Source organism: Pterocles gutturalis, unplaced genomic scaffold, assembly GCF_000699245.1.
Source record: "Pterocles gutturalis isolate BGI_N339 unplaced genomic scaffold, ASM69924v1 scaffold5024, whole genome shotgun sequence".
Taxonomy (NCBI): domain Eukaryota; kingdom Metazoa; phylum Chordata; class Aves; order Pterocliformes; family Pteroclidae; genus Pterocles; species Pterocles gutturalis.
This window is the reverse complement of record NW_010127938.1, coordinates 1-15,069: the sequence shown is the minus strand read 5'-3', so window position 1 is coordinate 15,069 and position 15,069 is coordinate 1. Positions and strand designations below refer to the sequence as shown.

Below are 15,069 nucleotides of genomic sequence, written 5' to 3'. Positions count from 1 at the left end.
GCCGCTGCCTTCCAGCGCTGGTGGCATTTATCCTCCTTCGGGCGTGTGATTATGGGAGCGTTGTTCATCCCGGGCGTGTTAGGGGGTTTTCTAATAGCAGGAGGCTTTTGGTAAAGTTTCCCCACGCTCTCTGGAGCAGAAGCTGTCAAGTGCCTGGTGAGGTGGAGGGTGGGGGGGATTGTGTCAGTATGGGAGCGCTTCCCCTTTTGCACGGTGCTTCTGTGGGTGGGATTTGGGTGTTGAAGGGAAGCCTGCGAGGGAGAAGAGCAGAGCGATGTCACAACATGGTCTTCTCTCTGTAGGTGGGTGATGCCAAGCACAGCCATGAAGAAAAAGGTAAGAACTGGAAGGAGAATTCTTCACGTTGGGTTTTCCTTCCCTGTCTGCATTTGCTGATGTCATTACGTGTTTGCATCTGAACTGTGGTGTGTTCTTTGGCTGTCAGGTGGTTCAGGAGCCTCCTAAGACTCTCAGAGTCAGCAGATGCATCCTTTGCTTAAAGTGCTAGAAATTAAAACCGGGTTTGAGTTCATTTGGTAGCATGAGCAGTGGTGCAGGCTGGCTGCGGAGCCATCCCCATAACTGCTGTGTGAGTGTTTCTGGGATGGGTTGCAAAACCCTCTGCTCACTGCGTGCCTCCCGCAGCACGAAGGAAGAGGATATGCTCTAACCTGCTGCGTTGGCCTGTGGGGAGACTCTTCTGATGTGTTACAGAGTGTGGGGAGCCCATCCTTCACTGAGGGCTCCTGGGAGGGTGAAACACGTGGGGAAGGAGCAGCACTTGTACCGAGAGTGGAGGGGTGGAGGGTGTGTTTTCCAGCAGTAAGCAGATCCAAAGCTGTTAAAGTGTCTGTGTAGAGAATGAACAGCTATCTTTCTGCAGCATGCTAGGATTGGGTTTCCTGCCTGGCGCTGCGTGCTGGTGTCTGACCCCTGTGAAAGGCCTCCGCAGTCTAAAACCTGGGAATTGGGTTCGCCTGTAGGCTGGCGCGGGCTGTGCCTTGGGGCCGTATTGGGTTTCTGCACGCGCTGTTGCTGCAGGTGGTCTGAAATAAGAGATGCTGATGTTCTCTCCGCTCTGCGTGTAGCCTGGGGGAGAAGACAGCGTGGCTTTCTGGGGGTTTGCTCCGGAAAGGCTGGTAGGGTGTGACCTGACCAGCCTGCCTCTCTGAGGAAGAGTCCTTGTTACCAAATCATCGAGGCATGTGGTCGCTGCTTTATGGAAAGGGCGCTCAGCAGCCTGTGAGATGTTGCAGTTGCTCTCAGGAGGGTAACTTGTGCAATTCTGTGATTCCGCTTCTCCTGGGCTGCCCTGAGAGTCCGGCAGCGTTGCCGTGCAGTCACGGGGCGAGGTTGGGAGTCAGGCGAGCACCTTCCCAGCTAGTGTTTGGCACTCGTGCGGGCTGGGCAGGCAGGCGAGGGCTGGTTGCGCTCCCGTTAAACTATCCTTGATGATAGATTTTCAGAGCTGTTGCCAAAGGCTGAATTTGACTTTGTAACTGGAACTTGTTTAACAGCTGTTTTTGTGAGCAGGTCTGTGTTGGCTGTCACTGTTGGGGTTCTTTAATTTTTATTTTTAGATCACAGAGTAGAGTCTTGCCCTGTGACTGTCTCCACTCTTCCCTGTCCCCAAATCATCCCTAGTTTTTGGCTACCAGAGGTGCTGCCTCTCCTTTGGCCTGATGACCTGCACACAGGACTCTGGAGTCGAGCGTCTGTCCTACACGGTGCGCTGGAACTGGGCTGTTCCATCTGCTTTTAGCTTTTTGCTGCTCTTCTGATGCTGGAAACTGGAAATATAACTTGTATTTCACTTCTGTCAGGGAGGAGAAAACATGGGAATGAAAAGAGCATGATCAGGAGAGAAGTAACGGGTGGAGAATACCAGTGCTGGGTGGGCAGGGGGTTGTTTCCAGCCTGGTCTTAAAGGCTTGCGATCAAGCTTTTCTTTTGTCTTGGCAAAGCCCTTTGATGTTTTTGATGACAGCAAGCCTTCACCTGCGGTGCCGGTGTGTTTGGAAAGTGTGCAGGTGCAAAGGGCTGGGGGAGGCTGCGGCAGCTTCAGGAGCAGCTCCCACTCCTCCCCGAGCGCTGGTTCTGAGCTCCAGGAGTCCTCTGACAGTGTGTGTTGGGAAAAGGGGGTTTGGTGGCAGCGGCTGCGGGCTGGCTGCACTCCCTTCTGGGTGGTGGGACAGAGCGCGGTGCCTGGGAAGGCAGAGATTCCTCAGGGGGTGGGGGGCATAGTTCAAGAATGCAAAAAAAATGATGGGAAGGTTTTCAGGCTGAGCATGATTTAGTGAGTGTGGATAGCAAGGAGGGAAGGATGTCTGCTTCTTGATTTCCTTCTTCTTTGCTGCTCTTTTGATGCAGTCACAGCTGGAGTGTGGTGGTCCTGTGTTGTGTCCGGTGGCTTCAGCAGTAAGATGTTAACCCTGGGAGCCATGGAGGACTTGGTGCTCTGTGGTAGCCAATTCTTTCTTTTTTTTCTCCTCCCAGGTGCTGCTGATGGGTAAAAGTGGGTCTGGGAAGACCAGCATGAGGTCCATTATCTTTGCGAACTACATCGCCAGGGACACGCGGCGCCTGGGTGCCACAAGTAAGACTTCTCCTGTTTGAACTGCAAATTCTTAGGGCTAAAACCCCCTTCATTAACGGGGCGAGGCCGTTCCCTCCAGCAATCCCGGCCTCTCCTCTGCTCTGGAGCAGGTGGGTGTCTGCTGATCCTCCCAGCTGCCACGCCTTGCAGGGAACTTCCCTCCTGAGTTCAGCTGAGGGCAGGTAGGAAGCTGGAGTGAAAGGGAAAGCAGCACTGCTTTCGGTTTTGCTGCTTGATTGTTGAACTTTTATCCTTAACTCTTTATTTTTTCGATCAGGAAGCAGCCTTTGCTGCTGCTACACCTATTGGAGGAGTGTTCCGAGCCTCCTCATGGTCCTCCTTGCTGGTGAAGCTTTCCTGTTGTTAGCCAGCTGATATCTAGTGCAGATGGAGGTGCAGTGATCTTGCTGTGCACCTGTGCATTTGGCAGGAGGCTTAATTTTTTTTTTGCGCTAGGCTTAATTAGCGTATTCTACTTCTTTTTATTTTTTTTTTCCCCCTCTAAAGCCACTGATCTGAAAGAGCAGTGATTCCTCTGAAACGGGGTGTGAATTGTCAGGATCTGACACTCCTGGGAAATGCCTGTGAGGACTAATGTCAGGGATTGGCGTATGTTTCCTCTTTGCTGTACATTTGGCCTGTTCCTAAAGTTTACATTCTTTGTGTTAGTGATTTATTTTTAAGACTTGCTCAAATCCTTGCAGAGTGTGTTGGGAGTAATGCCATTCTTAAAATATCACCAAGATCAGAGAATGTGGTGTTAGAGGAGAGCCACCTGCTGTGCTTCCGGGGAGAACAGTGTCCTGGGTGGAGGGTAGGGAGGTTTGAATTACTCTGGGAACTCTCTTTTCCTGTAGTGCCTTCAGCTGCTCATTTATGTACAGCGGTATTGTTCTGAGGGGATTTTACAACCTGCGGGCTGTGTTGCGAAGAACGGCATTTTCCGCTGCCCGAGGAGGTAGCTCTGATGGGGGTGTGTGGTACAGTCGGTAAACTCCTCTTGTCTCTTTCCAGTTGATGTGGAGCACTCCCATGTTAGATTTCTAGGAAACCTGGTATTGAACCTCTGGGACTGCGGAGGGTAGGTACTGTTTATTCTTTTGCTTTTGAAACCGTTGGGGGTTAGCTCTGGGGAGTGAGGCTGGGGATGTAACAAAACAGAGGTCCTGCTGCCCCGGAGGGATGAGTACACCGCTTGTGAATGAAGAGAACAGAGCAAGCTTTACCCATGCACTGCAAAACTGGTTTTTGGATGCCACATCTTAGGCTGGTGGGTGGAAGACGTTGGCGTGATTATCCCTACATAAAAGGAGCAGTGTGTAGGTCCACCCTTCCCTTGCTGTCTGCTTTCTCCTGCTGGCAGAAAGCCTGAGCCCTTTGCCTGGACTTTCTCCTGAGGTGGCGAGAGGTGATGCTGGTTTCAGAATCGCTCATCACCAGCTTGATCCCAGTGGGGTCCGTGCTGAGGAGCAATGCTGAAGGCTGACAGTGATCCTGTGCCTCCTGGAAGCAGCTTTTTGAAGAACACTCTTCCCATTCAGAGAGCCTCAGCAGCGCTGTCCATTGGCTTCATTGGCTCTCATGTCCTCATGCATGTTCAGCAAGAGTTAAAGGAGATTTAAATCCCGTAATAAGAGGCTACACTTAGAGTTTTGATTATATTTTAGCTTCTGCTGCTGTGGCTTTTTAAGGTACAACTCTTCAAAGCCAGTGTGGATCCGGAAGCCCTGTTTGCACAGGACACTAAGCAGCCAGCTGTGACTTGGGGGCTTTCTGTGAGGCTGGTGAGCAGATGCTCTTCAGGAGTGTCCAGCTTCGCTTGGTTGGAAATGCTCAGGGAGCCCCATGATGTGGGGAATAAAGCCACCCTTGGGGCTCTTGTCTGGACCACTGTGATGGGGACTCTAGCTCAGAGTTCAAACCTTGTCTTTCTAGCAGGAGGTATTGTGCACGTAGCAGCTCTCCTGACAGCGCTAAGCAAGACCTGGTTGTTCTAATGGGAGCCTCCTTGTTTTGTTGCTCTGTTCCTTCTCAGACAGGACACCTTCATGGAGAACTACTTCACCAGTCAGCGGGACAACATCTTCCGCAACGTAGAAGTCCTCATCTATGTCTTTGATGTAGAGAGCCGTGAACTAGAGAAGGACATGCACTACTATCAGTCATGCTTGGAGGCAATTCTTCAGAACTCTCCTGATGCAAAAATCTTTTGTCTAGTGCACAAGATGGACTTGGTGCAGGAGGATCAGCGAGATTTGGTGAGAACCTGGTAGTTGCCATAGAAATGCTTTCACAGAGAGCATCTTTTGGCTGTGCTGATGCATTGTGATTTCATACTTCAAACACAGCCCCATCAGCACTCATCCTAGAAGGGTTTCTCAGATGTTAAGAATTGTCAAAACCCTCTAAGCTTTTTCTGCCTTTTCTAAATTGTATGTCATCACCATCTCTTGCATATAATCTAGTGGAGAACAGACCCAATGGTTTTTAGTTATAACTACTCTAAGCCTTTTCTTTTGTAGCACTGATTCTAGTCCTTTCACCAGCCCTTGGCTGCAGAAGGGAGGTAGAACGTTTGGATGGCTTTGTGGTGGTGACAGTTGGTTTCTCTTTAGCTGTTGCTTTCAGTTCAGCATAGGCTCTGCTCTAAAGCATAACCAAAAAAGTTAAAACTTTCCCAGTTGACTAGAAGGTGGTTTCTATGGGTGGGTTCTGCTGTCTGCTGGTCTGGCTGGCCTGCCCAGAGACCACCTCTCCTCTGCCCCAAAAGGCCTTCTGCAAAGGCTGGGGATCAACCTTTCAGGGGTGTTTGGTGGGTTTGGTTCTTTTCAAAGCTTTTGAAAGGTTGCAGGGAGCTTGGAAGATGTTGAGTTCCTACCAACTTGCTTTTTCAGCTTGGACTGAACAGCAGCCAACTCCTGATACCAAAAGGAAAATCAGCTTTGTGGGTTAGACAGGACAATCCCTGGCTGCTTGGCCACTCCCTGGCTTGCAGCAAGTTTGGGGGCCCCTTTAGGCTGTTGGCTTTTGACTGAACTAAGAAGTCTCATTAAAGTTTTTTCTGATTCCTGGTGAGCGTGTGCCTGGGCAGCTGCAGAGGAGGCCGTGTGAGGTCCTGTGGATGAAAGCACAGCCTGACCTCCCTGCACAGACAGCCTTCTGCCGTGTATAGGCTGCCTTCGGATCACTCTTCCTGCCTGAGAGTCGTGATCCTCCTCTTCCAGTTTGTTTTGCTTTCCAGCTCCGTGCAGAATGAGCTCAAAGAGCTTGTTCATAGGGTTGATTCGAGGAGCTTTTCCTCGCTTGCGTCTGCCTTCCCTCCAGCTGAAGGATGCATCTAAAATCTTGGGCCAAATTGCTGCTTCTGTAAATCTTACTGAAACCTTTGTTATCCCGGGACCCAAACGGTAAGTGTTGGCCTATGCAGCATTCCATGGGGGTCAGTTAATGTTCTGTCATGTTTCTAAGAACAGTAAGCTGAGGTGAAGGTGGTCATCATGTCTTCCTGGGCAGAGGCACGTCGCTGGCTGTCTTGCAGCTTTTTTAGCAGTTCTGTAGGAGCCTGGCACAAGGCTGGCTGCTCTCTGCTGTTCCCCCTGCCCCCTTTTTTTGTAACCGTAACTGCGAAGGGCAGAGTATGATGTGAGAAGAGGAGCCTCAGAGCTGCTCGCACTGATGAACCTCGAGTGCTTTTCTTCCTGTCCTGTTCTTGGGGACGGAGCTTTTTGCCTGTGACCAGGGACTTGTCAAAATTTAGATCCTCAAAGACCCTCATGCGTGTCCACTTCTATTCCCACTGCACAGCATCCCTGGTTATTTCAGCTTGGAGTCCCAATCAGAACCATTGTGAGACGGCCGTGATCTGCTTGTCCCTGCTGCTCCAGGGGAAGGGGTTGCTGCCTGCCTGGCCTGGCCAGTGTGCTCTGCTGTTGTCTTTTCTCCAGTGCTGTTGGTACTCGAGATTTGTTTGAAGTGCCTGCCGTAAATGCAATACGGCAAACCACACCAAAGGGAGGAGTGTTTCAACTCAACTGCTAATCTTTTTTTATTTCCCAGATTTTTAAAGAGCGCGAGGAAGACTTGAAGCGCCTTTCCCGTCCCTTGGAATGTGTTTGTTTTAGAACTTCCATCTGGGATGAAACACTTTACAAGGTTTGTACAGCTTCCTCGCTGGTAGTCTCCACTGTAGTAGAAACACCTAGACACGGAGGTGGGAGAAACTTCTCAGTCTTGCCCAGGCTATCAACACCCAGAACTGCAAATAATCAGTGTTTGAGCATGTTGCATAACAAGAAGCTGAGGCAGAGAAGTGCTAATGCAGCCCTGATGTCGTGTCTTTCTTTGACAGGCTTGGTCCAGTATAGTCTATCAGCTGATCCCCAATGTCCAGCAGCTGGAAATGAACCTGCGGAACTTTGCTCAGATCATCGAGGCAGATGAAGTGCTTCTGTTTGAGAGAGCCACGTTCCTGGTGAATACAGCAGTTCTGCCCTTCGGGTTCCTCTGCCCAGCCTAGGACGGAGTTCCCTGGATGGAAAGCGCTGTTGTGGCAGTAGCCCAAAGAGAGGTGCCAGCGCCAGGTGTCAGAACGCATTGATCCAGGGCTTGTGATACTGAAAGTAGCTGACGTGACTCCATGGCTCACGGGACCTTCCCAAAATTTCCACTTCTAGCAGTTGAGCTGAGGGCTTGGTCGGTATTTCCCTCTTCCAAGCTATGAGAGGGTTTCATATCCCCATTCTGTTCTCAGCCGTGGGACTTTCTTGAGAATTCCTTTCTGCACAGGGCAAGAACCTTTAGCTTGAAATGTATTTTCAGTTCCTCCTGGCCTGGCATTTTAACTGGGCTTGATTTCTTTTTTTTTTTTTTTTTGTCTGATGCTGTACAAACCCAGGATAGAGGATCACAAGCGGTTGGATGGCAATGGCTCTCAAAGTTACCGGCTGCACGGTAACTGCTTCCAGTCCGTTGTCTCTGCAAAGTGAAATGTGTTGGTTAAAACCACCGTTGCTGCTGGTCCAGCCATACTCTCGGTTTGGTCTCTCCAAACTTTGCACCCAAACTCTTGCGAACCTGAAGGAGTAGTTGATTTTTTTCTTTTGAGTGCTTTCCTTGATAGCCAAATGTCTGATTTTTGAAGTGACAGAGGAAATGTAGAAAAGGAGCCATTACTTTTCTCACTTCTTAAAGTATCAGAAGTAAACACCTGCTGTTTCTGGCAAGTTCTGCTTTTTGACCTTTTGTAGATAGTAAATAGTTCCACCTTGGTGGTGTGGAACAGTACTTTCATTAGAAGTAATTTTTTTACTGATAAAGAATAATCTTTGCTACAAAAACTTCATGCTTATTTTCAGTGTAATGGTGACATCTTAAAAGACTCTTCTCACGTTTTTCATATATGTAAACTTCGCCGAGGACTCTTTCCTCCTGAAGTTAAATCTTACTCTGAAATTGTGTTCAAGTCACAGTAACAGAAAAACCTATCTGGAAAGTGGAGGAAGGAACTTGCCTACAATGAAGGCTTTGGTATGAATGTAATCCTTGAATCTGGTTAAACCTGTAGAAGTATGAATAATTGGGCAGGTTTAAAAAGTACAAAGTACATAGCGATTTTTTTTTTTGAGGTGCTCAAGGAGAAAAAAAAAGCCCCCAAAAACCTAGTTCTCGCAATCCTGTTGAACGTGACTCTCTAGGTAGAAAAGAGTTTAACGTCCTTGCACAAGGGCATCTGACACTTCCCGTAGCAGTTGGTCTCATGATTCTTAAGAGCTTAAAGCACACAGCATAAGGTTTTTAAAATACTCCTTTTTGGTTTGCTGTGGGAACAAAGATGATGTAACTTTGGTTGTGTGCTGTTCCGCTTCTGCAGGAAATGCTGTTCTCAGCCCGGTAGCTCGTTTGTCTGGAGAGTAAAGGTCTGTAGCCACCGGGCTTGTGAAGATGGTCAGGGAGAGACAGCTGTGGATCGCCCTGCAAGGGTTCCTAAAAACTTCTGAATCTTTGCAGCCAGGCACTAGGGTCTGCGTGTTGTTGCTGGATTGTTCTGTGGGAGGAAGAGGAGAGGAGCCGATGTGAGTGCAGGCAGCTCAGCACAGTCTTGGTCTGACTCACTTAACTGGTGGAGAAAGAACTCCCTGGGAAGCCAGCTTCTCTTGGGGAGGAAGGGCTTGCTTTGGCTGGGAGAGCAGCGCTGTGCATCCTGCGTGTTGCAGAATGGGAAATCTCTCAGGTGCCGTCCTTCAGAATCTGCAGAGAGATAGACTAGGGAAGGAAAACCTATCCTAGCGCTTGTCAGGTGTCTGTTTCCCCTGCCTGAGGTGTTGCATTTTTTTTCCTCTCCTTGCACTTTCTTTTTCTTTGAATCGAGATATAAATTGCTGCCAAGTTGGAGTATTCAGACCTCAAGCAGACAATAGTGTCTCTGGCATATCTTGTGTACTTGTGAGAGGCTACCTGGTGATGGCATTAGAGTCTTGTTTTACCGTGAAAGCGCCACAAGTATTGTTGCAAATAGTTTCCAGGATTCAATCAGCAAGAGGCAAAGGGAATCCCTGTCCTGGTCACCACCCGTTTGCTGTCAAGCCTGAGAAGCCTGTGCTGAATAAATTACTAACGCTGCCCTCTCTCTCTTTCTGCCTTCCAGGTCATTTCTCACTATCAATGCAAAGAACAGCGGGATGTCCACAGATTTGAGAAAATCAGCAACATTATTAAACAATTCAAGCTAAGTTGCAGGTGAGCAGCTGTAATCATTAGGTGGGGAAGATACCTCAGCAGGTATTTCAGCTTCATCCAGAAGCACGAAGGCTCTCTCCAAATTAAAACTCGTTCTGTGACTCCTCAGCAGGCTGAGATGCCGCAGTTCAATTGCACCATGCTTAAACACAGCTGAGTTAATTGTTATCCTTGCTAACTTCCTCCTCTGCTGATGGGTGACAGAGGTTTGTTCTGAAACAACCATTTTCTTCCAGGCTTCATTCTCCTGGGCAAGGTAGGGAAGTCCCAGGACTGAGCTGATAAATTAGTGATAGTCAGCGGTGCTGCGGAAAGTCAGGTGGGGAGCTTTGCTTCGGCCCCTGGACTGCCGCAGTGCTGCTTCGGGAGGAAGAGGCTTGCAAGTGCTGGTTACCAGTATTTGGAATGGAAAAGTAGAAAGCTTGCAGGGGAGTAGCTTGGCTTTTGAGCAGCCTCCAGGTTCCGCAGTCTGTTGGTAACATCTCTGCCTGTTAGGAGCCTGGAGAAGATGGAGACATGGCTGCTTGGGGTACAGAGCTGTCTGCAGATATTACAGTTTTCTGGTTATTTCTGGTGGTTATCCACAGGGTGTTAAACTGTCCCCAGTGACTGAGCTGCTCCGTCTGTGGGGAAACCGACACGAACTGCTTGGGCATAGCAGACCCCCACAGTCACTGGGGTTGTGTATCTCGAGTTTCCTTCACCATTCCGTGCGCAAATCATTTTATATTCTCATTTAGCCTAAAGCTAAAGAGTTTTTTCTTTAAAAAAAAAAAAACAACCAAAACCAAACCCAACCAGACTTGTAGTTCCCTCTGCTGTCACTTGCCAAGTGGGGACTCCAACAGTTTTTTGTTACTAACAACTCAAATAATGGGAAGGTGGCTGTGTGCTTGCAGAAGCTGTTTGAGCAATGTTGCAGTAATAGTTAATTTACTCCTTTTCTTTCTTTCTTTTTTTTCTTCCCCTCTTAGTAAGCTGGCAGCTTCTTTCCAGAGCATGGAGGTCAGGAACTCTAACTTTGCTGCTTTCATTGACATCTTTACATCAAACACATACGTGATGGTGGTCATGTCAGACCCTTCAATACGTAAGTTGAAGCGAAGATAAGCCGCTGGCTTGTTTTTGTTTGCGGGGACAAAAAGCTGAATGAGTCTGGTTTAAACTGGAAAATCTCCTCTTGGAAAATGCCAACACACCAGGCAGAGCAGTAAAACTGATTGTAATTAACAGAGAGGGGTGGACTGTCCCGCTGGCTTGCCCTGTCTGAGCAGAGGCTGGGGGAAGGGGCTTAGAAAGCGACTTCCCTCACGGAAGGCGACCGGGTGCCTTTGGCAGCTGAGCGATTTGTTGCTGTCGAGTGGAGGATCGTTTTGCTCTGACAGATGTGCCCTGATTTAGCAGGTCATGTCTAATCGCCTATTTTGGGCTGTTCTGCTCTGGCAGCCCCGGTGATTTTTTGGAGAGGAAGCAGGGATAGATCAGATTGGAGTTTTTTTGCTCTTGCTGCCTGAACAGCCTTGGTGGGCGAGGACTCTAATTATAGTAGCATCTATTTATCTTAACAAAGAAGCTGCAGCCAGGAGTGCCAGCCCTCACAGGCGCAGGGTGGCTGTTTAACTGTTTACACAACTGCAGCTCAAACTGCTCCTGGTAGGATTTCAGGTGCTTACGAGACACTGTCCAGGGCAACCGTGTGGCTTCCAGCGTTGATCCTTCCCGTGCTCCTCTTTTCGGATGGTTGACTGAAGTACCAGCTGTGATATTACTGGGCTTGAGGAGCAGCTAATGAGCAGCTGTGGTGACTTGTGCAGCAACCCTTGGGAGCAAACTGCTTGACCATGCTTCACTTTGACTCTCCCTCAGTGTTGCACCGGGGTCAGCAAGCAGCCCAGACCTTCCAGTGTTAAATTTTGCCCAGCCAGGGAGCAGCGGGGTTGAAATAAGAGCTTGCTGTCCGGGACGTTGCTTTTAGGCAGCACTTAACTTCTGAGGAGTTGGTTACTCTCATCCTTTTCAAACTTTTTTTTTTATCTCCCTTGTCCATTTTCCATCCTAGCTTCTGCGGCTACGCTGATCAACATCCGCAATGCCAGAAAACACTTTGAGAAGCTGGAGAGGGTGGATGGACCAAAGCACAGCCTGCTCATGCGCTGAATGTTGGCCAAGGCACATGGTCTTTGGGGGGAGAAAAAATGAATTGGAACTACTTATTTTTAGGAGAATCTAACAATGTCGGTGTCTTTGTTGGGCTTTGAAATGAGTGTGCTGCTTTATTTTTTCTCCTTTTAACGTTGGACACTAGTCACTCGGAGGATGTCTGGATACGCTGTGGACCTTCAAAAGAGACTTCCCTGGTGTACGTGGTGTTGGGAAGAAGTAAGGACAGGTGATGGGCACGTGGTCTCGTACTCTGGTTGTCACTGCGGCACGTGGCAGAGCCATTTCGGATGTTTTGCTCCTGAGTGATCATATAAGTCACAGGAATGGAATATTTACTGTTTTATTGGTTGGTCGCTAGAATATGTTTATAAATTTCTCCTTGTCTTCAGTCATGAAAATAAATTTTTGCTACCAGGGATTTCAGACCCTAGAGCTTTGGAAAGTGGATTTTCTTTCTTCTAGAACCTAGAGCAGCTTCGGCAAGCAGATGTGTAACGGCTGCTTTTCTCCTTCCATGTTATTGGGGGCTGTAGACTGAAGGCCACTCCAGAGTTTTATTTAAGGTGATTTTTTTTTTTTTTTTCCCCGCTGCTGAAGCAAAATTCCCTCAGCAGGTGAAGCAGTCGGGCTGGCATTGGCCTCTTTACCCTTGCCAAAGCGATGGAAGGATCTCAGTAAATAAAAAGGGGCCAAAGATCCTGATTGACCAAGCGGAGAGATAGTCCTGGCGTGCCCGGTCGGTGTCCTGGTGAGCCCGGAGAGGCTGGTGTGGGCACGGAGGAGCCGTCGAACATGTCGTGGGTGGTGTGTGCATGAGCTATAGCAGCTGTGTTGGCAACGAGCCGGTTGGACAGTGTTTGGCACTGATGTTATTGACGTTACTGTCTATTTTTTAATGATTTTTTTTGTGTGTGCATTTCCATTAAACATAGGAATGACAAAAGCGCTGTGAGTTAGGGGCATCTCTGGCTCGCTGGGTGGGAGCGGATGCTGGTCAGCATCTCTTTTCCCTTTTTTCTCTCTTGCTGCATCAAATGACTCTCTAAAAAAGGGTGTGGTGAGTCCGAGCCTGGCTCTCTGCTTTGTGTTCTCAAAATCCTCCTTTCCCCCTGTATCCCTGCCCACGCGCACGGCGGAGGGTGGGGGCACATGTCGCCTGGAGAGCTGCGTTCAGGCTCCGCACAAAATCTTCCATCGGTGTGAAACACCCGCGTCTTGCACCGCCTACTCAGCAGATACTCAGCGGCTGCATCGGTGCCCAGGCAGGCTGGGTGTTCTCAATGAGAATCATCAAGTCAGCATCGCCGTGGGAGAGGATCTCGCCGAGATTCCTGCTCACCATTCAGGTGCCTGAGGTTCTGGAGAAGTTGTGAATGGGCTGGAGGTGCAGCGGGGGATTTCTGGTTGTCCTCGGTGCTTGCAGGGGTGGAACACGGAGCCTGTCCTGGAGTGGGAACAGCAGATCTCGCCCGTGGTTGCTGTTGTCTGACATCGGGCTGGAGCAAGACGAAACATGACGACAGTTTTCTCTTGTGGATGCTGCCCCACCGCTTGGACAAGGTCAGTCCCTGCTTTTGCTCCACTCGGTGGAAAAACTTCACTGCTTTCTGCACCCAAACCCTCGGCGCTGTTCAGCGCAGCAAGAGGATGAGTCGCAGCAAGAGGATGAGTCGCTGCTGATGTGTTTGTGGTGGGAACCTTGGGAACATCACCTCTGAGGGATTTCACCAGCAAAGGCTCCGCTTGCAGGAGATGAGCAGCTGTCACAGCTTCGGGAGAGCAGAGGATGGCTCACGGCCGCGATTCCAGCGCGGGTTGAAGCACCTTCTGCTCCGGGAATGCTTTCCTAGCAGGCAGCTGACGAGGAGAAGACAGTAGGAAATGCTGCTGGTCTCCATGGTTACGGGGAGTTGCTGTTGGGTTTCCTTAGGGGCTGAACTGTTCGGCATGTGAAGGGGGATAATGCTAAGGGGGGAGATGTGGGGTGGGAAGCAGGAGACAAATGGCTTGAAGGAAGAGGGGAGCCACACCCTGCGTGCAGGTACCTGGCTGGCTGAAGCCTCTCTGGGGCCAGCGGTACAGTGACGGTAGCTAAAGCTCTGCTGTCACTGCAGATCTTTTTTCCTGAAGTACATTTATTGTGGGAGCTCTTTGGAAATCAACACTTTCCTGTTGCGCTTGGGCAGGGATGCTGCTGGCGCTGCTCTGTGCGCACACTTGTCCAGGGACCGCCCGCGGTGTGGAACAGATAGGCGGGTGGCTTTATTTCGAGACGATCAGCTTACCTGTTTCCACAGCACAAGGTTGGGTTTTGTTTCTCTCTCTCTCCCAAAAGCAAACCATCGGGCAGATGTTGCTCTTACAAATATCCTCGTGCCCCGGCCTGGCACTGAGGTTGCAGAGCTCCATCACTGTTCTTCAGGATTCGACCTTGGAACTTGCAGAACCTCTGTGCCTCCCGTCATCGAGGTGCCCCGTCCCTGGAGGGGTTCAAGGCCAGGCTGGAGGAGGCTTTGGGCAACCTGGGCTGGTGGGGGGTGTCCCCGCCCATGGCAGGGGGGGGCACTGGGGGGGCTCCAAGGTCCCTTCCAACCCAAACCACCCTGTGATCCTGTGAGACACTCCGGTGTCTCCAGACCCACTTTTCTTCTAGTAGGGACCCCCAAACCGGACACAGGGTCCAGCTGCGCTCCCCAAAGTGCTGGAGGGAGAGGACTGGTCACCAGTGGCCCGTGGGGACTTCCTGATGCTCACTGCAACCCTTTGCATCCACGAGTTCCTTCGGTTTTGTGCCTCCCCACCCGTTCTTCCATGGAGATGATGTTTGGGGTTGCTCGAGTGTCCAGCACAGCAAGAACATGGGGGTGTGTGCTTGGCCGGGCTGGAAGGGGTAGAGCTGAGGGATGGACCTGAGCCCCCCAGGTGTTTGGTCCATGTGCTTGGACATCACGATGCCAACGGTGGTGGGTCCGGCTCAGCAGGGAGGTGGTGGCGCCTTGCCACGATCCGGGGGGTTTTACCTTGTGTGGAATGGAGGATCTCATCTGTGGTTAAGCCTGAAAGCAGCAGCACGGACCCGCTTCTGGGGCGCTTGGATTGTTCATCTGCTCCCAGCATGGGCAAGAACCCCGTGCCCCACTGCCGCAGCCAAGGAGCTGTTTCTGGCTGGTGTAAAAGACTGGAGGGCTGCTGGGGGCCATCAGCGCATCCATCGCACCTTCTTGCTTGATTTTTTGCTTTTCCTTTGGGTCCAACGCTCTCCCTCTCTGCTGGAGGATGAGCCAGCGCCCCGCATGGTGCGGGTGCAGCAGAAGCACAAATTCGTTTCGCTGCTTTTTGATTCAGCTCCGCAGGAGGCCAAGGAAAGGGCTTGACTCAATAAATGTGCACATTTTCTAAGGGAATGAGCGTTTTTATTGCAAAGAAGGGGTAGGACCAGTCCCCTTCCTCGTTGAGCTGCAGCAGCTGGGCAAGAGCGGGGTGTCACCGGGGGTCCCCGTCCTCCCATCCCGGTGCAGCAGCTCTGGGGTGGCCCTGGGCAGCTGCAGCTTCTCCTTGTTGGCCAAGGTCAGCGC

General features: G+C 50.4%; 1 protein-coding gene across 1 annotated transcript; it reads left to right on the top strand.

The window, feature by feature from the left end:
• Positions 1-306: 306 nt before the first annotated feature.
• LOC104459612 (ras-related GTP-binding protein A) lies at positions 307-11,934 on the top strand. Its single transcript, XM_010079433.1, has 9 exons — positions 307-336; positions 2,497-2,596; positions 3,611-3,677; positions 4,632-4,854; positions 6,653-6,748; positions 6,945-7,067; positions 9,240-9,331; positions 10,306-10,421; positions 11,391-11,934. The coding sequence occupies exons 1-9, from the start codon at positions 310-312 to the stop codon at positions 11,486-11,488; spliced, it is 942 nt and encodes a 313-aa protein (XP_010077735.1). The 5' UTR covers positions 307-309; the 3' UTR covers positions 11,489-11,934.
• Positions 11,935-15,069: the final 3,135 nt, after the last annotated feature.